The sequence below is a fragment of the Cydia splendana genome, chromosome 22 (genome assembly GCF_910591565.1).
Source record: "Cydia splendana chromosome 22, ilCydSple1.2, whole genome shotgun sequence".
In the NCBI taxonomy this organism is placed as follows: Eukaryota; Metazoa; Arthropoda; class Insecta; order Lepidoptera; family Tortricidae; genus Cydia; species Cydia splendana.
This window is the reverse complement of record NC_085981.1, coordinates 700,239-725,995: the sequence shown is the minus strand read 5'-3', so window position 1 is coordinate 725,995 and position 25,757 is coordinate 700,239. Positions and strand designations below refer to the sequence as shown.

The 25,757-nt window shown below is 35.7% G+C and overlaps 1 protein-coding gene across 5 annotated transcripts in view; it reads right to left on the bottom strand.

The window, feature by feature from the left end:
• The window catches only part of LOC134801564 (zinc finger protein rotund-like), a 197,697-nt gene that overhangs the window by 101,512 nt on the left and 70,428 nt on the right, over positions 1-25,757 (bottom strand). For 4 of the 5 annotated variants that reach the window (XM_063774175.1, XM_063774176.1, XM_063774177.1 and 1 more), the window contains exon 4: positions 6,397-6,477. The exons of the other annotated variant lie outside the window; for it this stretch is intronic. In XM_063774175.1, coding sequence (XP_063630245.1) covers positions 6,397-6,477 — 81 coding nt within the window. The remainder of the gene's footprint in view (positions 1-6,396; positions 6,478-25,757) is intronic. 5 annotated transcript variants of the gene reach the window in all.

The window sequence follows — 25,757 nt, the reverse complement described above, 5'->3', positions numbered from 1 at the left end:
TAAAATAACTTTTGAGTGAGGTAATTTATTAATTTTTATCTGATTAATGTAATACGATTAGGTAATACGGGAAAGCGAAAGGAGGGTTATGATTTTGACCTGCACGGATATCATGGTCGCATTTTTATCACTTGTCATATCATGCGTCACTTTCGCGCTTTCATACTTGTTAGAACGTGATAGGCATGGTGACAAATGATAAAAAGGCGACCATATTAGCCTAGCTGTATATATTTGGACTCTTAGGTTTGGTAATCTAATCTCATGTCATATATAAACTTCCGTTTTGCTCTTGGAATTTCGCTATATCTTGACATTGGCGGCATATTGATAATCAAGTTGTTCTTCTTACTTCATCTTGGAGTTCTTCTAAAAAGATTTTAAAGAGTCGCTGTCAATTTTACTAAATTCAAGCCATTGAAAATGTTTTGTCACGCCATAGGCAAATTGTCAAACAAAATCAATATACATACCTACAAACGAAAATAACACGCGAAATAATACATAGGTACCTATTAGCGAAATTCTTAAAGTAATCTTAATATTCATAATAAATTTAAACGAGAAATTTATAGGTACCAGCGGGCTCAGCACGGTTCCATTTTTATCGACTATCACTATGCGCGTCCCTTTCGCACTTACATACTTGTTAGAACGTGACAGGCATGGTGACAAGGGATAAAAACGCGACCGTGCTAAGCCGCCAGAACTCGATTTAGAAGTAACATAAATTGTATTAATCAATGGGAGTAATAACCACTCCATGTAATGCCTCAATATCCAAGATTGCACTGACCAGTGGGGTTGTTTTTGCTCCCTTGTCGAGGTTCAAGTGTCAATACACTTTGCTAAAGTTATGTACTCCTAGCCGTAGATAGGTACATACTGTATATGTGTATTTATTTATTTATATTATTTAAACTTTATTGCACACTAAAATTAAGTACAAATGGCGGACTTAATACCTAAAGGTATTCTCTATCAGTCAACCGTAGGGCAAAACAGAGATTCTCGAATGTGGGTGCAGTGGGAAAATATTTCGAGAAACATACCAACTATAAGCAATTTAGTTATATTATATATTCATATCAAAAGCCTTCAGATACAGTTAAGACAAAATAATTGGCATAGGTATATAATCCGCGGGCTGGCACATGATTGGCGTGACAGTACAGTATCTCGCGGCGAGATAGACTAACGTCCCTCTTTAATTAACATAGAAAAAGATGGGTAGTCTATCTCGCCGCGAGATACTGTCGCGCCAATCCTGTGCTAGGCCTACTGAATCAACTGTTTTCTTTCTTTCTTAATACCAAAAAAATTTCAATATAAAATGTCTCAATAAACTGGTAAAAATGCAACATTGTATTGTATAAATTTAATATTCATGGTTTTTAACATCGGTCTTGATCCACGGGGGGTGAAATTCGTCATTAAGGAATTTTCTTTTAGTTTTATTTTATTATTTTATTGAATAATGCGATGTCTGAATTAAAAGCCCACACACAAAACACTCAATTCGACTTGTAATATAACAACGGCGCGTGACATGAAGTTTAAAAGTTTACTAAAAATAAAATAATGTGGTTAGCATCGGTGTGTGGTCAGAAAAATGTGATATTTAATCTATTATATATATATTTGTTTTTGTTGGTTTATTTATAATAAGGCCCTTAAAGTTCACAAAATGCAATAATTGCCCAAGTCATCTATTTGAAATAAATAAAATAATACTGTCTTTTTAAAGTGTTTTAAATAAAATATTTCAAATACGAACCTTATATTAAAAAAATTGGAAAATACAATACTTTGTTTATTAAGCTACCAACGCCTTAATCAAGAAGCTTTATTTTTTTTAAATCCCATGTCTTCATAATCCGTAATACAATATAGTGTCAGTGTCACCCTACACTCCTAAACTTTTTAATTAAGAAACAATTTCCACTACAAGCATGACTCTTAACCCTCAAACTGCCGGCGAAAATTAAATTTCCCACCGCATCGCCAGAGGGCGTTATCGGCAAAATTAATTTGACCCGTCGCAGAATAGGGTTAGTTTGATTTACGTACTACGGAACTTTAATATCAAGAATGGTGTAAGTGCTTGTAATATTGTGCTAAGATAGGATGTTTTAGGGTTAGGGTTTAAATAGTTCTGGTGATTTATAATAAACGTTTTAGGATTGTTTTGGACTGTGGTCAATTTGATGAATTGTTTGAGGTTAAGTGTAGAAATAAAAAAATATTGTATGGTGATGTGTAAAGGTTAGATGATAGCTGTCTGTCTGTTCGTCAGTCTGTCTGTTACCTCTTCACGCTTAAACCGCTAAATAGATTTATTTATTTATTTGAACTTTTTTGCGCAAATATATACAATTACGCACAAATGGCAGACATAATGCCGAAAGGCATTCTCTACCAGTCAACCATAGGGCCAAACAGAAACACTAATTTATTGAAACTGTTTGAGGCCCTATATCCTTCATAGGATAGTTTTTATCAAAAATTAATTTTGTATCATGCAGAAACGTCTGCGAATGATAAATACTTAAAATTTGTAGTTAGATAATTTTGATGCGTTCATATATGCTTTTATTGACGTCGACTGTCCTATAAAATTTGTGCGGCAAGATTTAAAACTAACCCTTTTCTGAAAACTACCAGTATTTTTTTCAGCACTATATCACCCAAACTCATAATATACCACCATATAAATATCTGCCCTAAATTCAGCCAACAATATACTCATACTTTATGTGACACCGTAAAACTGATATAACCTTCCCAACTTCTCATCTCTCACACTTACACCACAAATTTCAACCTTATCTGCTGTACATAAACCAGCTTTTGCAATAAAGAGGTTAAGTTTATACGACTTTTTGAAATTTGGTGGGAGAGTGGCGTTTTGTTATATATTCTTTAGTTTGGCGCCATCTATCGTCAGTTATGGGCAACTTTGACGTTTGGCGTTCCCATCGCTAAGCGCAACGCATTAGAGATAACCAGTGTCTATATAGCCTCGTGATCGTTATACATTTTAGAGTGATAGGAGGTCAATTTATGCTGGTTAAGATGAAGCATATGAATAATGACTCTGAGATAGTAAATAAGATGTTTTTCGACCTAATTCGGAATAATGGCGGAGATTGAATTAAGTGTATATAGATTACTTACCTGTTTACTTATATCATATGTAGGTATTTACAACCTTATTTTAGGTTAGGGTTCCTGGACGTTGGGTCACATTATAGAGGTATATATTATGTTACGTGTTCATGCCAAGTTTCACGTAATCAAGTTACTCGTTGGATTCTAATGAAACTTTGCACACACAATGATATGAGGTTTAATATCTATGCCTGTAATTAGTTTTTATAGCTCCAGCCTTAGAGCATTTAGTAACTTGAGACGTCATGGCTGTCATTTTCTGTACAAAACAGTCTGCCGATTTTTGCGGGGGAGGGGACGTCAAATGTATTGCTATTTCTACATGATTTCTACGTAACGTACAAATAGCCATGTCAGTCCATACAAAAGTTTGCACAATTGTGCAAGGTTTTCGGCAGGGTAAGCTCTTAAAGGCGACTCCAGTTATTAAATGCTCTAAGGCTTCAGCTTATAAAACAAACGAAATAGAGCTAAAACAAGTTTTGTATGAAAAACCTTAATTCGCTGTATTTTTTTAACTATGGTATCTGAAGCTACATAAACCAATTACAGGCATAGATTATACCTTATGCTATTGTAAGTACAAAGTTTCAGAGCAATCTAGCAAGTCGTTTTAAAATGAGAGCGTAACTGGGGGTTTTTAAAAAAAATTGTACTAGTTACTTTTTTTCGAAAAACCATCAATTTTGGGTTATTTAGACTCAGAATCACCAGTACTATTGAATAAGACAAAGAAAAAAAGTCTTCCCAGTTTTTCATACAATTTTTTTTGTAACGGTCCATTTAAATTGTGTGTGAAAATGCGTTACAAAACTGACATTTTTTTTTCTTTTTAAATGGATAGTCCTCGTGATTCTGAGTAGAAATAACCCAAAAGTTGATGGATTTTCGAAAAAAAGTAAATGGTACACTTTTAATTGAAAATGTATAACTACGTTTGTATGGAGAACCGAGCTTGCTGCGGACTCTTAAGCATATCGTTTTAAACTTCGATTGTATAAGAGTGGCCTCTGGCGGCGATTTTGTGAGTCTTAAACATACGTCCTAAAAATGACGCAGAAGCCCCTCGTGGGCGTCACTTGTCGCGTGCGACGGACGTTGTCAAATGACGCGCTTTGTCACCCCGTCACCCATCGCCGAGTGCAACGTGTCTAAACTTGATGTGGCATGAGTGCTTTATTGATATACTGCAGATATCTTTACACACACTTACTGACTCCGTTGGCTCAGCGACCCAAAATGAGACTTGGCCTCCGACACAAGACAGCGCCACTTTTCTCGGTCCTGTGCGACCTCTCGCCAATTATTGATTATTGTTATTTTTACACATATTAACCGCAATTGTAATAGGTACTTAGACCTTCTACTTTGATTATAAACCGGAGGTATTATTAAAGTGTACGGGTCTTAATCGCGTATTTAAGTTTTAAGATTTACCTCCGACGTTACGAGGACGGAGGAGGTGGGGTCGGTGGTAAATCTTATAACTTAAATACGCGATAAAGTCCCGTTGTACAATGTGTAAAAATCGCGAAAGTTTAAATCAGTGTTAACCGGAGGTACCTATGCTCTAGGTGGTATTTGTTGTTTATATTTTCGTCTACTTTAAAACAAAGAAATAAAAAAGTTTTTGGCAAAAATTTCATTTTTGGTACAAGCTTTTATCGCCGACTGTACTTTTTTTTTCACAGGCAACTAATACTCATCGAGACAATTCTAAAACCCCCAAACACAATTAGGTTTCGTTGTTTTATCACAAAGTTCCTATGGCCACCTCCGGTCTCCATTATCAGATCAGCTCGATGAGACCATAATATTGCATTGTCATCCGACTTACGTATGTATGCAAAATTTCAGCTCAATCGGAAACCGGGAAGTGGATCAAATTTAACTTGTAAGATTTGATTACACACACACAGACAGACAGACAACGGTCAGGTGAAACTAAATAAAAGCTTGTAAAAAGACACACAGCTAACATTAACTCAGCTAAAATTACTCAAGAGCCTCTACCATCAGTTTTGACATTGACATAACGCTCACGTCTACGTAATTTACTTTCTGTACATCTCGCTTGCACTAATATGCGAGTACGAGCGAGATGCATAGAAAGTAATTTACGTAGACGTGAGCGTATATGTCAATGTAAAAACTGATGGTAGACGTATAGGTACACAAAGCATTAGGCACATTGAAATGCGTCCTTCGGATATGCATAGGAACAATCAAACTAACCAAATTTAGCTATTTTGCAGCCATACCTTATAACTCTGTTTGAAGACCATGACGCCTATGGTCACGTGGCGTACTCCAGTTCATCTTTATGACGATTATGCGTATCTAATATGGCTACGTCACACTACATAATAATAAAAAAAACTACATACACTAAAGCACAATAAAAACTCTTTAGTAGGTATAGTCTACTTTAAAACAAAGAAAAACACAGCTAACATAAACAACTATTTAGTGGCCATGGCCCATATCTCGTGGCCCTGGTTAATGGCCATGACGCCCCGTGGCTAAGACCACGCGGCGTACTCCAGGCCATATTAAGGTTGCTCATGTTTATAATGTTGATCTACTTAATATTACTACATAACATTACATGCCGAACATAAAGAGGTGAAATGCTCTGCGTAAAACAGTAAAATAGCTACAAACTTAAAAAAAAACACATCAAAAATAGCTATTAAGAGGCCATGGCCCATACTTCGTAGCCCTGTTTGATGGCCATGACGCCCCGTGGCCGAGACCACGCGGAGTACCTACTCCAGACCATATTTTTTTGGCTTTTCTGCTACATTTAAAAGTATACAATACTCTTTATTGCACACTCACATACTTAAGGATACTTACATACTTTATTGCACACTCACATACATACGGAAGGATGACTCACGTTAGACCGGGCCGTGTACGGGCCGGAGCCATCGGCGCATCGTTTTCTATGGAAATCATCACGTGATCACCTGTCATGTCATAGAAAAATAAGCGCCGGAAGCTCCGGCCCTGACACTGCCCGGTCTAACGTGAGTCATCCTTTACTCGTAGTTTACAATAAATGTACCTATTACTTCAGCTAATTAATGCATGCTAGTGTAGAAATGCTCGTCCAAACTAAATACGAAAAAATGTAGCGAAATAATTAAAGTCACAAAACAAAACCGAACAACAAGAGGCTAGACAGAACAGAACAACTGCTAAGCTATGTAGCGGCCATACCTCGTAGCCCTGTTTGATGGCCATGACGCCTCGTGGCCGAGACCACGCGGCGTACTCCAGGCCATCTTTTTGTTGGCAGTGCTGTTGGACAAATAATTATATTGTTATTGTATCCACACGCTTTTATTCTCTTAACAGTAAAGTCGTGTTTAGATTATATTGAGCTCCTCGCCCGCTCGACTACTTCTGCTTGTTATATTATTCGCGACCAAACAAAGAACTTTATAATTGAAACAACAACCTACTAAAACCTTCTACAATAGCAATAATTCTTTATTATTGGAGAATTTTCCACCGTAAAAGACATATACGTTTATATATGTAGGAAAAGCGATTTTTATATCCATGACCCGGCTAACATATAAAATGTTGGTCCGAAACTGAGTTGCCGTCTCGCTCTAACGCGGTGTGTGTGAGAGGGACGGGTGTATGAGTGACGCAGGCGAGTGAGCATGTATGGGGATACGTGTAAAGGTGGGATATGAAAGGAATGGAGACGACTATTTTTTATGACTTTATTATAATTATTTTTATTTACCAACATGGTGAAGGAAGAATAAGTGTTATATAAGGATATTAAGGAGTACCTACCTAAATTATAATGTTAATAAAATGGTTTATAATTATAACTATTATTATTTAACGAATATCAGTGAAGCATAATGCTAATGGTCTGTTGTTGTTAACAAATTTAATAAGGTTCGTAAACTAGATTTCAATTTAGAGACATTAATAATGTCATGATCACTAGCATACACAATACACAAAAATTACAAAAAAAAAAAAATTTAAAAATTCGAAATTATTTATTCATGTAACATGCACTGGGTATACAGGTGTGTCGAATCCTCCTTGTAAGTTAAATAACTTGTATTAGGAGGAATTCACTCTTTCATACAAGGCTCCGACTTATGATTACTAAGTTAGTATCTACACAAGCATGAGTTCCTTAGCCAAACAAAACCCTCTTTTACGATGATAGAAGAGACTTTATAGTTACACATATTTTTTTTTATTCGCAGATTCACGTGATATAAAGAGGTGTTGTACAATAACAAAATATTGGCAAAGTAGGGCTCTAATAAAGTCATTATTAAATTACGTATATTCTGAATTGAGTGTCATTGAATTATTTCTTAAATAACCATCGCAGTAAGCATCGCAGCAGTGTATTATGAAATGAAATGAAAATGAAAATAAGTTATTTTCAGGACATTCTAAATAAAAAGTGCCGCTATTTTTAAATGCCATATTCAAATCATAGAAAAAAAAAGCATAAATAAAAGCGCCTGATGACCAGCGAATGCAAATCGCTTCGAAACTATGTTTTAATAGCGAATAGTATTAGGCTTATTCACTCTACAAGAGTGTACAGGTTTTAAAGGATCAGCAATGCCCCTGGAGTTGCTGGCGTCCATAGGCTAATGGTGACCGCTTACCATCAGGTAGGCCATATGCTTGTTTGCCACCGATATAAAACAAGAACAACGCCAAAAAAATGAAGTCTAACACCGTCTCCACGCTTCCCGCAGCTCTAAGAAAAACCCAAGACATGAGTATTTTTCTTACCCCGTGTGTGCGCTATGTGTGTGTGCACACACGGGCATTGCACACATGCACGCGTACGTCTCGGGTAGTAAAATATTATGCTGTCGGGTCTGAAATAACATTGTATAGATAATCAATAACTGGGTTTTATGCGTTTTAAAATTGTCGGTGCTGCTTGTTAATGTGTGCAATAATATCTAACAAGACAAGGGTGCAGAAATATATGTTACTAGCTTCTGCCCGCGACTTCGTCTGCGTGGAATGATGATGATTAATAAAACCTATCCTATGTCCTTCCCCGGGCCTTAAACTATCTCCATTCCAAATTTCATCCAAATTGGTTCAGCCCGTTCAGCTGTTAAGTGTGAAGAGGTAACAGACTGACAGGCAGACAGAGAGCAAGAACAGACAGACAAAGTTACTTTCTCATTTATGATGCCTATTAGTAGGGATTCTAAAGTATAGTCTATATCTAAAACATTTACACGGACAAGGCGTCAGAAATATGTCTACATCTTATTGACATTATGGTACTTAGTGAATAGTATAAAGATATGAGTGTTATGTCTTGTAGGTACTAATTCAGATTGGAGATGGCGACTATTGGAACATTGTCTAGAAGTGGGACATTTACATTATAATAAAATACTGTAACTATTTTAGCTTTGAAAAACAGATGAAAAAACATAATTAATCCAGTAGTTTCAGAGCAAATAGGCTGTGACAGACGGACAGACAGACGCACGTGATATTTATTAAGGTTCTTTAAACTTTTACTGCTCATAAAATTAGCCAAATTTCAAGACCAAAAGCTTCTGAAAACTCAGATGTGGCCACATTAAGCGAGCTCGAAGAAATGTCGTATAATGACGCTAAGCCGGAGGCGTCACCGCTGACGTTGACCGATGCGTCATTGGGGGGGCATTTTTTAGGCCACTTGAATACAGACATACAATCACTAATATCTATAGACTACTCTTTCTAGGATATCAAAGATTTTTTTGACCTATATAAATGTACAACAATTTATAAATTGAATTTAATAAGTAATAACTATGTAATGTAATTTAATTGAATAATTTAATCCTATAATTTTAATAATTTTCAATACTTATATTTAATATTATTAAATTGCACAACGGGACTTAATCGCGTATTTAAGTTTTAAGATTTACCTCCGACGTTTCGAGGACGGCGTTGTCCCGGAGAACTTAGATCTTAGAGCCGCGCGAGTTTCTAGTCCCGTTGTACAATTTAATAATGTGTAAAAATCGTGAGAGTTCAAATCAGTGTTTTATATTTATTTAATTTGATATTGATATTATGAATAAATGTCTATGTCTATGTAGGTATTATGGATGGTTTTTTCCACGTGATAAAATAACTGTCACTTTTTAAGACCGCGGGACAGAAAGTGACGGTCAACGTTTTATCACGCTGTCACGTAAACAAGAACGACCATCATATCCGTACTGGCTAAGACAATCATACTATATAGTACATCGACAAACGCTATACGTAACGTATAAATATAAAGAATCTGGTTGACAGATGATAAAGTGATTATTTCCTCCTCCTTCTTCCTCGCTTTATCCCGGCAGTTTGCCACGGCTCATGAGAGCCTGGGGTCCGCTTGACAACTAATCCCAGGAATTGACGTAGGCACTAAGTTTTTACGAAAGCGACTGCCTTCTGACCTTCCAACCCAGAGGGGAAACTAGGCCTTATTGGGGATAAGTCCGGTTTCCTCACGATGTTTTCCTTCACCGAAAAGCAACTGGTAAATTAAATACCAAATGATATTTCGTACATAAGTTCCGAAAAACTCATTGGTACGAGCCGGGGTTTGAACCCGTGACCTCCGGATTGAAAGTCGCAAGCTCTTACCGCTAGGCCAGCAGCGCTTAATGTGATTATTTCCATATGTAGGTACATAATTTAAGTTTCGTGTGGCGTTCTCTATCAACGACTATCTTCTTGGCTAAACCCCCTTTTCTCTTATTTAAAATGTCAGTATATAAGTAGTAGGTAGATTTTTATTATCAGAGTAACATTTGAAATATATGTGACGTTTTCTATGAAAAGGGACCTTATTGTCGATGGCGCTTACGCCATTGTTAACGAAGCTCCGATATGAATACTATGCCGCGCGACGCTGTGCGGCGTAAGCGCCATCGACAATAAGGTCCCTTTTCATAGATAATGCCCCATATTACCTTGATTTCAAAATAGTGGTATGAATATAGCATGATCCAGATCCCGGAGAAGGCTCCAGCGAAGTATTTCAATAAACTAGGTCAGAAGAGTGCCTAGGTGAGTCTGGGTCTATATAAACACATTAGTGAGTTTTTACTTGCCTACCAGAATAAATTTAGGTGCATTACCTCATAAGTTTATTAGGTATGTGGCGTATCCCTATTTCCTTTCTAATAATAAATGTGAAAGTAACTGTCTATTCTGTTACCTCTTCACGCCTAAGAAACGACTCAACCGATACATATTGTCGAAATTTTGGTACCGATATTGAAAAAACCGGCCAAGTGCGAGTCGGACTCGCCCACCGAGGGTTCCGTACTTTTTACTACCTAATTGTTCTTAAAGCGGCAACAAAAATACATAATCTGTTAAAATTCACGGTTCATGAGATACAACCTGGTGACAGACAGACAGACGGACAGTGGAGTCTTAGTAATAGGGTCCCGTTTTTACCCTTTGGGTAGGGAACCCTAAAAAGTGGCATAATAATACTATGACGTTGTTGACTACGAATTTGTTTTTTTTTTGTTAAAAATAATACTAAGTTTTTAGTCAGAATAAGTGGATGTCACATTAAGAGCTATTTAACAACGTGTTTTCAAGATTTTTCGCGGATTTTCCTTGATGAGACATGTGAAAAGTGCGTGTGTGTATCTAAAATCGCGCGCTTATCGTGACGTTGATAGATTCGCGCGTGTGATGCGTACTTTATGGATATGGAGATGGACGTGTTTTTAAAGACGATGTAGACTGCTCGTGAAGTACCACAAAATATCGTAAAGTAGCCACATATTTACGTAGATGGCGCTATACGTTTGGAGTCAACGTACGGTTGTCTTGAAGAAATCACTTTTAAGCCATAAGAACGCCTATTGTTTATCTCTACTTTTGTCATTTGTAATTGCTGTTTATCTTTATTTTTAATATTGCAAAATAAAGTTTTCGTTAGCTATCGGTACCTTGTCACACTGACAATCAATGTGAAGGCCTCTAGGAGTTTCGCAATATTGTCACTGTGACAAGGTTCCTACGAAATGGTACAGAAATCTAATTACCCACTCACATGATTGATATTTTTAAGTGACCTCTATTATTATGTGAAAATAAGGGTGACAGCTTGCAACTACAGTTGCATAAAGCACGTGAGTGGTTACTTGACCGTACTCGTAGTACGTATACTGGTATATCAACTCAAGTCTAGCTTGGTCAATCAACTTTCATAAAATCTCTGGGCCCTTAATTTTGATTTTTTTTCCACAACTGCTACGACGGGCGGTGTGGTAGTTTGTCACCAACATGTTAATTAAAAAAGAACTCCACTATATCGCCAGTTAATAAGTACTTATTTTGCAAAACTAATGACAATTGTCACAAGAAATACGACAATTGTCACGAAATGTCGACACAGAACTCATTTGCTGTCAAGAATTACCGAAAGTTCTTTAAAATCTTGTGACAATTGTCATCATTATTATCATAAACATCGCAAGAGAAATACCTGTTTTTTGCCGATATAATAAAGTTTTTTTAAATAATACAATGATGGTCACAAACAGGAATACGGCCCGCCCGATGGTAAGCGATAACCGTAGCCCATGGATGCCTGTGACGTCAGCAACAATGAGACTTGTCGAATTGTCGCACCTGTCACGTTGGTGAAATAGGGGCCTGGTGCTACATAACGACACACCGGTGCTATAATAAGCACATTATGACGACCGGTCTGGTCTAGCGGAAGCCAATGGTCCTGGGTTCGAATCCGAGTAAGGCCATTTATTTGTGTGATGATCACAGATGTTTGTTCCTGAGTCATGGGTACTTTCTATGTATATAAGTATGTATTTATCTATATAAGTATGTATATCGTCGCCTAGCAGCCAAAATTCAAGCTTTGCTTATTAGTTTGGGGCTAGGTTGATCTGTGTAAGATGTCCCCTAATATTTATTTATTATTATTATTTATTACGTAACTACGCCGAACATTTAAAGGGCCGGTGTACTGCCATCTCGCCGAAATATTTTTCGCCTAATTTCACTTCCCAACCAACTTATTGCAGTACTTTTAGCTGGCACACCAATGCTTAGCATATTATTATTTAGCATAACTTTTATTTGATCACAATTTTATTTAGCAGATGTTCATTTTACCGCGATTTATTTAGAAAAATTTTCACTAAGCAGATGTTTTATTATACCTAACTATTTATTGTTAAATAATGTTTGCCCAAATTGAAACTTTGCATACTTTTTATTTGATCACAATTATATTTAGCATTTTTTAAGACCCGTAAAACCAAACTGTTCCAAGAGATAGGTAGGTTATGGTTATTTTTTTATGACCCTAAAAACGAAACTGCTTCCAGAGATAGGTAGGTTAGGGTTATTTTTTTTATAACCCTAAATACAAAACTGCTCCCAGAGATAGGTAGGTTAGGGTTATTTTTTATGACCCTAATAACGAAACTGCTCCCAGAGATAGGTAGGTTATGGTTATTTTTTTTATGACCCGTAAAACGAAACTGCTCCCAGAGATAGGTAGGTTAGGGTTATTTTTTTTATGACCCTAATAACGAAACTGCTCCCAGAGATAGGTAGGTTAGGGTTATTTTTTTTATGACCCTAATAACGAAACTGCTTCCAGAGATAGGTAGGTTAGGGTTATTTTTTTTATAACCCTAAATACAAAACTGCTCCCAGAGATAGGTAGGTTAGGGTTATTTTTTTTATGACCCTAATAACGAAACTGCTCCCAGAGATAGGTAGGTTATGGTTATTTTTTTTATGACCCGTAAAACGAAACTGCTCCCAGAGATAGGTAGGTTAGGGTAATTTTTTTTTATGGCCCGTAAAACGAAACTGCTCCTAGAGATAGGTAGGTTATTCACAATATTAGGCAAAAAATAATTTATGCCTATCAATACATTCGACATAACAATAAAAGATATTTTAAAACATGACCAACTAAATATTATGCCATTCAATAATATTGTAAATAATCATTTGCGACATGTTATATATGCGAAACATTGGTTTGCCACCTGATAGTTTTGCCAAATTATACTATGGAAAAAATAGTTTGGGAAGTGATAATTTGCCATACAATTTTCGGCCACATATTAGTAAACCAAAGGGCCATATGTACTGTAAAACGTTGTACGATACACGTGCGAATAGGTAATTCGCGACTCGTGTCGATTTAAAACACTCCCTATTTCCTCTTTTTCGCACTTGTATCGTAAACTATTACACTATTTCACCCATGTTATTATACGTTAATCTACACTATTGACTGTTTTCTTTATTCTTTTCTAAGGACGTTGCAATTCCTACACTCGGGTGCTGTGCACGCAGCAAATTACCGTGATGGGCCGAGATGTCCTGTCGCCGCCCGAGATGGATGGCAGGGCCTTGCGGACTCTATACGCCGAATGTTATACATATATTATACTCATGGTCAAATTTAGAGGAACACAAAAAAAGGTTTAATTACTGGATTACAGCACCTAACCTCCTGAGACTCAGAAGAAATTGTTTTGTTTTTGAAATTGGAACCCTTAGTTACACAATAAAAGTTCAAAATAGAGTTTGGAATATGTACAAAAAATTGTACGCAGGGACTTAGGAGGCTAAAGTAACTTCAAAATTAGTAATTAAACTTCTTTTTTGCGTTCCTCTAAATTTGACCATGAGTGTTTAAACGATTCGCGTATGAAATCATAAAAAAATGTAAAAATGGTTGAGCAATTTATTAGCGTCAACAGTTTCTAGACGGCAGGCACTACGTTCTTCCTGCGCCGAATTTCTCCGAGCGTTTTCACTTGCTGCTGACCGCTACAAAAATATGCAAAATAATAGTATGGATATTAAGGCTACAATTATCAGCAATTCTCACATTTTAGAAAGTCTTAACCTTTTTACAACGAATCTTCTAACTATAAAACTCCCGTGAGACTCGAAGATAATAATACAATTTTAAAAATTATTTAACAACGAATGTTCATAGATGGATATGTTTCATACGTGCAAATTACCGCGATGGGCCGGGATGTCCTGTCGTCATATAATCAGTATTACGGTAGCGGGTGATCTGTCGCGTTATTATCCCCTCTCATTTAATAAGATCAACTAAACGATTCGCCGTTACGAGCTAGAAATCGATAAAAATAAACTCTACGATTCGTCACAGCGAGCTGGCACTCAAGTATAATTAACAGTATTACGTTGCGTGTGATTGGTCGTGTTATTGTTTCCTCTCATTTAATAAGACCGACTCAACGCGCAACGATTCACCACTATGAACCAGCACTCGATAGAATAAATGCAGCGATTCGTCCCAGCGAGCCGGTACTCAAGGATAATTAACAGTATTACGGTAGCGGGTGATTGGTCGCGTTATTGTTTCGTCTCATTGACGGTTAATGGTGTAGACGTACAGTAGGGTGTTTCATTTTTCCGAATTTTCGATTTTCATCTGACTTTGCACGAATTCTTGTTCTAACTGATAAAAAAATATTATACGTTAAAAGAAATTAAAATCGGTCAACGTTTAGAGGTTGCACAACATCAACAAAGATTTTTCAAATAACCAACGACTCTACATCGGAGGGTAGAAAATGGTTTAAGCGGCTACCATCAAAGCGGAGAGTAGTGTGATACTGAACCTTCTACATATAAATAAATTTTAAAATTAGTAATAAACTTGGATTTTGGTTACTCGATAAATGTTCTAATTAAGATTTTTCAGTTTTTCCATCTGTTTCCAAAGGAAAAGTGCTTTTATCGTGTTTTAGACGCAAAATTCAGTTTTCTCATTCGATTTTAGTATCAGTTCATTATATTTTGTCATTTTAGAACATAGTTCATTTTCACGCAATGTATGGGGTTCTCACTCTACCTTTTCAACTTGTGCAACCTCTAAACGTTATTCGATTCTTTTGAAAATTGAAATAGATAGTTTTTAGTGTGGGGAGGCTCCATTGGTGAGCAAAGTCAGGAAAAATATTACAACTTTTTTTCTCCATACAAAAGTGAATCACCCTAACGTACAGTCGCCATCAGATTTATCGGCGTGACCAAGGTGCTCACAAATATCTGAACACGCCTCTATTGTCAAGGCGTTAGAGTGCGTGTTCAGATATTTTTGAGCACCTCGGCCGCTCCGATATATCTGATGGCGACTGTACCTACATACACTCACGGTCTGAGGGGAAACATGTTCCATGACGGGTTGTTGTATTATTCTAATCAGAAACGGTATCACGACCTTTGATTATACTCAATGAATAGGTACTAAAAATACTAATTAATGTTAGGAATCTAATATTATCTGGAACACACTTTAGCGATAATAGCTAGCTTATAGCCAGTTATCTACCTTAATGAATAACTTAAAATTTGTCGTGTATTTTTTAACTCGTGTTCATAAAGAACATTGTATGTATTATTAACTTAAAATTTAACGCATTCTAAACACAGAGTACTCAGTATAGCGTGTACATTTTTCTGCGTAAAAATTCTAAATTTTAGTGAAGACTAAAATCAGTCAGCCGTAGTCAGCAGTAGTTTTGACTGATTATAACAATATTGTCGGCATTTGCATTACTTACCCTTCAATACTTGATACTCTAGATTTTTAACACTACCGTAAGTATTACACCTAAATTCGGCGCATTAAGCCGGCACGAGGGTATATAATTAACAGTATTACAGTAGCGGGCGATTGTTTCGTCTAATTCAGGTCTCGGTTCAAATGGACACTCTCACCGCAGGGAGAATGCGTAGGTATAATATAAATGTTTGAAGAAAAGTTACCTTAATTTTCTACGTAACATTCTAAAAAAAATCAGTGAAGACCATGCGTTTTGTCATATTTTTTCGCGTTAACGTATTTTATTTAAGCCTATGATAGTATTTAATTAAGTAACTGTTACATCTGATACCTGAATTCGTCGCAGCGAGCCGGCACGGGGGTATAATTAACAGTATTACAGTAGCGGGCGATTGTTTCGTCTCATTTCTACTTAATGGTTCAAACGGACACTCACGCCGAAGGGGAAAATGTGGCTATAGGTAGGTGTGGATGTCTGACGAAAACTTGTCCCTGTTTTCTTAGTGATATTATATTAAATAATATTTGATAAGTAACAGAATAAACAAGCAAAACTTAAACTTTTTGGAGTTGAAACTCTAGGTCCATGGGGTCCCAGCGCGCATAAGTTGTTCGCAGAAATCGCGAAGCGTCTGGTTGACGTAACTGGTGACCGAAGAGCTGGCGGCTACCTCGCACAACGTATCAGCATTGCGATACAGCGAGGAAATGCCGTCAGCATCCTTGGTATAATGCCTCAAGGGCCTATTTTAGATTTAAGCTAGCTATTAATTTAGTTTAGTAGTACCACTGTATATATATTGTATGTAAATAAATGATTTAAAAAAATTAAAAAAAAAAAAAAACTTGACTAGGAATTTTTCCATAATAAACGTAATTCTCTTGAAGCCGAATAAAAATGTAGCCTATGTCACTCATAAACAGTGATCGGGGTTTTGGTTGCCACTCGGGGTGAATGACCTCAGTCCTCAATAACGCTTATTTATAGTTGTATATTTTATAAATATGTTATCTACCTACACTTAAACAGCGTTGTTATCGAGTAGTTTAAAAGGTATCGCGGGCTTAAAGGCGTATCCATATTACTATTTTTGTGGCATCCAAAACACTTATCACTGCTCCTAAAACAATTTAATTGAAACTCATTCTAAAAACTGGTTTAGTAATTCTGACGCTCCAAAAAACCACACAAATATATATTTAATTACACAAACGGGTCTACCGCGATATAATTTCAGCCACAGCTGGTGCAACTCAGCTGAAACGTCGGAATTAAAGGTAAAAACAATGAAATTATATCGCGGTAGACCCGTTTGTGTAATTAAATATGTGTACAAAACGCGAGAGTTTAAAGTGTCACACAAATATAAATACTTTGCGTAGTCGGGCAAAATGACCAGGTAAAACAATTCATACAATTAAAGGAATCGATAGTAAATCGAATAAAAATACTACGTATACGTAGATTTTTTTTAAACTATTCTAAAATGACTGCTGATATGAGTGATTGAGTTTTAAGATTTGCAAATTTTAACTATCTCTTAAAACAACTTGGCAAGAAAAGATGTGAACAGAAATGTAGTAAAAAAAACCCGCGCACAAACATTTTAAAGTATTTAATCCCCATTTTAATCCTTTTCTAATAACCATTGACTATTCAAGCACCTAAAAAAACGACAAAGAGCGTCTTCTATAGTTTTTTCTTAATCTAACTGTACGGTAGCTTAAAAAGATGATGACAAATATGGTTAAAAAAAGGTTAAGAGAGAGGCGGCCCTTTCAGAGTTAAAATTATGTTGTCACCCGAGTTATAAGAATTAAATGATGGTCCATACCGTGGTTCTAAGTATAGTAGGAATGAGTAGTTTTGATAGTTTGGATAGTTAGAGTTAACTAAGAAAAAACTGCAGCGATTTTGATAGCCCACGCAGTGCAAGGGTTATTTATACGCCATAATTTCATAGAAGTTTGACGTTTAAAATAACACTTGCACTGCGTAGGCTATCAAAAACGCTGCAGACTTTTCTTGGTCTGACTCTAGGTACATGAGTTATTCCTTAAGTAGTGATAAAGTTAAAAATAATAAGAATATATTAAAAATGTAAGAGTGGAAAGAATTGCTTATAAACTCTATTGAAGGCCTCAAGCTTGATTGCAATTAAGTCTTTTTATTTTTTAAATACGAGTATAAATACTTTATATCCTACAAATATTACAGATGACATAATATAGGTACCTACACGAAATAATTGAAGAAAGCTTGTAGAAATAACGGGGAAAAGAGCCATATTACTTCGCCGACAGAACCACTGTCATAAATTTAGTACCTAACTTTTTGCAATGCGTATTAAAAAAAAATCTAAACTGTCCTTAGCCTAGATTCCTATCAGACCAAGACTATTTAAAGTATTTATTAAAACCAAGTACAAACCAAACTATTCTGAAGACAGGTATAAGTATCCCCTTTGCAAACTCTCACCCTATCGCCAAAAGTCTTAAGAACCACAATGTCACAAAGGCATTCCCTTTAACGGGTTAACTTAGGAGGGTTGATATTTACGACACCAATAATACAGTGTGTTATCAACTCAATTGAAATTGTTTATGATGAAATTTATTTACGAAAACTGTTATTGAAAATTTTATCTATAGGCCTAGGCGGTAAAGTCGATATTTCAATGATTTATTTTTATAAAACCCAAATAGTTGTCTATACTTGACTTATCTGAAATGACATATGTAACCGTAAATGCTCATGCAATTTTATGACTTTATATAATAGGAATAAGAAATAAACTAACCATGAACATTTATATTGAATAAGGACTCTTCGATTCTTGATACTTGTCGGTGGTAAAAGTTAATATGTTTGTAAGAAATGAGTACAGTGACTGTTTCACAATATTGAATAAAGAGAATATTTATAGGTCTTTTATCAAATTTATGACATAAAATAAAAGGTGTTATAGTGGCTTTTAAGCAGTGTGATCTTACACTTAGTTGAGCTTACAAATAAATCGTCAGGTATGGTATACAGGATGTAATCGTTAAGTGTGGCCAGGCGATAATTCCGTAAATATAACAGATATCAGAAAACTTCAAATTGATATCAAAAGTGCGTTACCGAATGAGTAAAATTACATTAATAATTTTTTTTAAATAAACGTAGAAATATCCCAAACATTAACTTCAAACCCTCCCATACATTTAGTACGACGACTCACCCCTAGAGATAAAACTGCTTGAGATTCATTATTTGCGATAATAAACTGTAATAAAATAATAAAACTACCGTTTATGAAATAATAAATCTAACATTTATTTTTGAATCACAACGCAAATTTTAAGAAAAGTTCATTTAGAAACATTTAAGAGAGTCCGTCAATGTATCGCACAAGAACGGCGTCACTTCGAGCAACTACTGTAAACAAAAAATGTACTTCCTTAAAAAATAAGTTAAATGTTAGATTTATTATTTCATAAACGGTAGTTTTATTATTTTATTACAGTTTACTATCGCAAATAATGAATCTCAAGCAGTTTTATCTCTTACGACACCGACGCCACCGACGGCGTTCTTTGAGGGGTGAGTCGTTGTACTAAATGTATGGGAGGATTTGAAGTTAATGTTTGGGATATTTCTGCTTTTATTTAAAAAAGTCATTAATGTAATTTTACTCATTGGGTAACGCACTTTCGATATTAATTTGAAGTTTTCTGATATCTGTTATATTCACGGAATTTTCGCCTGGCCACACTTAACGATTACACCCTGTATTGTTCATACAATTTAAAATCTTGCCCCCTTTGTAAATTTGGTTGACATCTCTATTTTGGAAATTTTATCTCATTTACAAACTCTTAAATGAAATAACTGTCTTTAATGTGCATAAAAACTAATATAAAACTGAATTATTGTTAAAATAGCATTATTATAACGATATACGAAACTATAGGAGTAAGGTTTCATTTAAACCTTTTTAATCTTAGTATCTATATAGTGTATAGTTTAGTGTAATTTAAATTAATAATTATAATTGTAATCTTAATTTGGAATAAAATGGGTTTATACCTTATTATAAATAATTGAATAAATAACATTTTATTCAATTATTTATTTAAAAAGCAACAAAAATAAATAAAATTGACACAATATCGTATACGGACTCTAAATGAACTTAAAAACTTATCTTAATTCTCAACAAATAAGAGTTTATGTTGAGCTGTTTGGATATACAATTATACATATTACCACTCAGGAGCACTCTATATAGAAATTTCCCAACAAAGTGACCCTTCTTGATTGCTCTCGAGTGTATATCTGTTGACAGCAGTAGGTACACCGATCGATTAGTTTGCAGGACTCTAGGGCCCGGTGCCCCAAGTTTGTCGTTGTAAACGAATAAAAACTTTTATACTGCCTCTCTTTTTCTTCTGGGTACATTTTGACAAAATTATAAATAAGAAATTCATTTATTTGCGACCAACTTGGATCAATAGGTATTAGGTATGTGTTAGTATTTGGTAGCGTATTAGTGGTTATTATAGGAGTGCCTGATTTGTTAAATATCAACAAAATCATACCATTGCTTGAACTGAGAACTAAGATAGAGTGCGCAAAAACTCTTAAAATTTAAAATAAATCAAACAATATTATGATTATGAGGCAAGTATAGCTGTGAAAGTATATTGTGTGTGTTCAGATATTTGTGAGCGCAATGGACGTTCCGATATATCTGATAGCGATTGTACAAGATAATGCGACTGACTAAAGAATACACTAATAAGTATTAAATCAATTAAAATTATAATTTAAATAAATTGGTTATCGCTGAATGAATGACGTGCTCTTGTGTTGGAGGCCTAGACTCATTTTGGGTCATTGTGCCAAATTAGTAAGTAGACTTGTAAGTATCGCCGAATGAAATGCATATCCTTCACAATAACTGCACCTTTCAGCTACAAAGTTAACTCAAACAGTTAAATTCAACCCCCTGTCATCCACACTTACATTATTCACTTGAAATTAACTCACAATACTAGGGCGACCAAAAACAAAAGCTAAAGTGAGACAATGCCTACACATATCTATCGTACGGTGGCCACAATTTTGACAGGCAGGAGACCGGTCCGCAAGATTAATGGTGGTTCTGCTCATCGTGGTAATGACCTCTCTGAACGTTAATGACATCGTAGGGTGGCTGCGGTTACGGGGTTTTTCTTGAGATACCATCTTAAGATTTGCCGAAGGATTATGTGTGGTTTTGGGACGGTAGCTTTACGTTTAAATCGTAGTGTGGTTTTACAATTGAAAGGTAAATATATTTATGCAAAATGTATATTCTTATTCGTGTGATTTTTAGTATTATCTCTATAGGAAGGTGTAGTTTTCGGGAATGAAATGACTGTGTGTGTATCTCAATAATTTTAAGACGTTTAAATTAAATCATTTTTATTTTACTGAAATAATGGCTAGTTTTTATACATTATTTAAGGTAATGTTGGAGTTATTAAATATATTAAAATGGGTCATGGGTGGGTTAAGTCGAAAAACGTTGGACATGTGGGTACGGAGTGAAACACGTCGACTTAAAATACGTGAGTAACCCGTTTAAATATATTTAATGTGTCTGTGTCTAACAGAACTTTAGTTCTAAGGTATGTTCGCGCGTTAAATTTTCTATATGCAAAAAAATATTGATACACTAACAAATTGAAAAGATTTGATTTTGCATTTTAAACAAAAGTATGAGATTTACAATACCTGAAGGTTGTCTGAAAGAGATCGCTCTTTAGCGATAAGACCGCCTTTTGTTGCCATTGTCTTCATGTATTATGTATGTCTCTCTGTAAATGTTTTATTGAGGTTGTGGATTTGGAATAAAGAGGATTTGGTGTTGAAATACCAAATTCAATACTAACTAAATATGTGGGCTCAGTGACCCAAAGAGGATCTTGTTCTCTGTCATTTCGACACTAGAGCTAGTTACAAAGATTCTGAACTGGATTTAGGTTGTACCTATTCTATACTTATAATTCAAATACAAGTATGCATCTTATAATAGGTTTTACCTAATAAAACTCAACCTACCAGGTGTAAATAATATCTAGAAAATAAAAATATAATCAAGAAATGCATGCGTCGTACTAACTTATTTTTGAAAATCTGAGACCTCCCACCATATTTGAACACGTGGGTGAAAACCTTTTTAGCATGAGTTAAGTTAATATGGTCCACAAAAAAGACGCCGGTTTTCCCGTAGGGTTAGACCCCACATGTCATGATCTCATGATCGCAATATATTATAGTATCTACTTATTAACTCTAGTAAAAAAAAATGTTTTAAGAACGCAATTAAATTCCTATCAGTAATACGTATCACAAAATATACATACATATACGTCTCACTTTACTTTTCACGCACTAAAACTCCACAATCACCATCGATCTAACCGAATCCCAAAATCCACCAACTCATGGTCGCCCCACTATCCTTGCTTAATGTCTTTGCCGTAACGGAAAAAAAGCATGTTTATCTTGGTCGAGCCGCAGCGTCTCTGCGAATTGCCGGTCCCTTGAATTTCGGCCGGCTAATCGATTTTACCCGGGACTGTCCTAATTTGGCGGATTAATCGTGGACACCCTCGTTCGCGCCCAATTTCCTTGGTGCAATGATATTGCTACTATTGTTTTGGGAATGATTTTGGGTGCTAATGATTGATGATGTTAATGATGCGCGTTTGTTTTCTTTGTAATTATTATATCAAGGACGTGTGAATTAATTTGGGATAAACGTGGTTTGTGGGCTTTTTGTCTTATTGCTTTTCCTGAATTAGATACTAGAGTTAGACCAAAAAAAGTCTGCAGCGATTTTGATAGCCCACGCAGTGCAACTACGTCATGATTTCATAGAAGTTTGACGTTTAAAATAACACTTGCACTGCGTAGGCTATCAAAACCGCTGCAGACTTTTCTTGGTCTAACTCTAACATATTTTATAATACTATATTACAGAATGCTTTGAGGTAACGTCACAGTGGATTTTGCCCAGTTATCCCTACTTAATATTATAAATGCGAAAGCAACTCGGTCTGTCTGTCTGTTACCTCTTCAAGCTTAAACTACTGACCCGATTTAGATTAAATTTAGTATGGAGATAGTTTGAGGCCCGGAGAAGGACATAGGGTAGTTGTTATCAATCATCATTTCACGCAGACGAAGTCCTGAGCAGAATCTAGTCAAACATAATAGTACCCTCTCACTTTGACGATTGATAAATTGATAATATCTAGGAGACAGAGCTTTGAAAACATATAAAAACTCAAAAATTTGCGTTTTCCCAGAGATAAGACTTAGCTAGATCGATTTTTCAGCTCTGAAACCCCTATATAGCCATTTTCATTGAAATAGATAGAGCCGTTTCCGAGATCCCCGAAATATAGATATAAATAAATATATATACAAGAATTACTCGTTTAAAGGTATAAGATTATTATGAAAAACCAAAATTCACATTGAAATGTGCTAGGTAGGTACATAACCTTTCTAGTGGCATTGTCCTCCTCGAGGTCTCTACGGTAAGTGGCGGTGGCTGCGAGACGGACAGACATAACAAGCCGGTTGAGTGGCGCAGCCATTTTGGAAAAATATACGTTAAGTGGCGGGGCCTCAACGGGTGATCATCGCGAATTTGGCGCGTGTTAGAAATATGACCGTTTCCCAAAAAAAATCTATGAATGATATATAATGGCAGCACTTCCGGTTGAACGGTAGGACAAATGGCGCGGCCATTTTTTAAAATATGCCTCGGCGTGGCAGAGGCCGCGAGAAGGTTCGGTCATAACAAGCCCGTAATTGGCAGAGACCGTCTCGCGGCCTCTGCCACGCCGAGGCATATTTAAAAAAATGGCCGCGCCATTTGTCCTACCGTTCAACCGGAGGTGCTGCCACCCGAAGGGTTATAAAATAAAGTCTTTCAAAATCAAATAGTCAGTATTTAGGAACAAAAGTTAGGAAAATGGAAACACTTTGTATTTTTTTCATAATATAGGTAACCCATTTTTGCCATTCCGTTATTTTTAAATACTTTTAAAACTAACTTAAAATTAACGGATAACGCTATTCTTAAAAATAAAGACATTACCCCTATCCAAATTATATACAAACCAGTTCACATGTTAATAACAAACAATAATACCGTATCAAATCGCTTTAGGCTACCAGAAGTTCAAACAGCCATGCATATTCAAAAACTATCAGTCATATCGCACCTGGACGAATAAAGGAATAAAAGAATAATTAAATGGGGAACAAATTATTCTTTAATCAAGCGGAAACTTGAGACAAATTACTTGAAGAAATATTTAATCTTAATAGGTCGTATGTTCATATAGGAATTGTAAGGAGTTTAAGTTTATTGAAATGGAATATAGAGAGGCAGAAGGGTAAAGGCACAGGGTATGGGGCATCAAATAAAAATATATTGTAAATAGATTGAAACGTAATTATTGATGCGGCTGGCAGTGGCATGAAATTTAGTAAAGATGACAATAAATACCCAAATTATACATTGAACCGAAACATACTGTAGGTATGGTATGAAAATTAGGACAGATTATACAATCTTATAAAAGGTAGTTTAACTTCAAATTAGTAATTATCAAATATTATTATGAAATGAAATGAAAATAATTTATTTGAAACAACACAATCTTAAAACAAATAGATGACAAGCATGTGATATAGTTATACAATTGGTTGTCTTAAAGAGGATACCAGTCAGCATTATGCCGGAGCACTTATTGCAACGATGCTGATTTTCAGTGGACCCTTAAACTTATAAAATAAGAAATAAAACATTACTACCTACCGTAAACATAAAGTTAAACGCAAACTACACTAATCTTAATCTGTGTTGTGTTCAATAAAATGCTTACTAACCTAAAATGGCGAGTACTTGTAAGTACTTACTTACAATTTTTTTTTTCGAAGTTGTGCTGAGACAATTTTTTTTTCTTAATTAGCCTATTAGTGTATCCCACTGCTGGGCAAAGGCCTCCCCTCTTTCCCGCCACTTGGCTCTGTCTCATTATAGACAAATATTAAAGAAATAAAATACAGTAGTCTCACATTGTAAACGAAACAGAACTGCAAACATCCTCAACATAATAAATATTGATATCGGTTACATCCAAAAATACATAATTGATCAGTTATATTATATCACTCGCCATGTGTTATGTATGGTAGATTTGTAGGTAGCTCGGAAAGTTACAAGTACCGACATACTTATCTAATAAACGTAATGACAGTCCAAATCGGTGTTTCATTCGGCAAGACCGGTCACGCGGAGGGCAGATGTCGGTACAAACATTTTTCATGCGACGCGTGCGGTGAAAAGGGCCATTTGAAAGTGATGTGCAGAAACGAGGTATCTAAAAAGTCATCAAAAGGTCAGTACTTTTTAAACGATTCTGATTCGAATGATAGTGATTGCCATTTTTATAAAATTGACAGTGATGTGGACATTGAGGACGGCCCTTTCTACGTAACACTTACTGTGCAGAAAATACGGTGCAAATTTGAAGTCGATACGGGTAGCAGAATTGCGGCTATATCTAAAGACTATTATGATAGATGTTTTTCCCATTTGCCTTTACAAAATAAAATGTTACGTTTTAGGTCATATAACGGAGGTGCCATCGAGACCATAGGATATTTGGATGTAGAAGTAGGATATGGTAATAATGTGGATAGACTACAGTTATATGTAATCGAAAATGGCGGTCCTCCTTTGATGGGCCGTACTTGGATTAGACGATTAAATTTAAAGGTTACCGACTGTATCAATTTTCAAGGCGAGGACCCGATGGCAGAATCTCTTAAGCAAGAGTTTCCCGAAGTGTTCGCTGGGGGGTTAGGCACGTTCAGGTCGCGACTGCAGCTCCG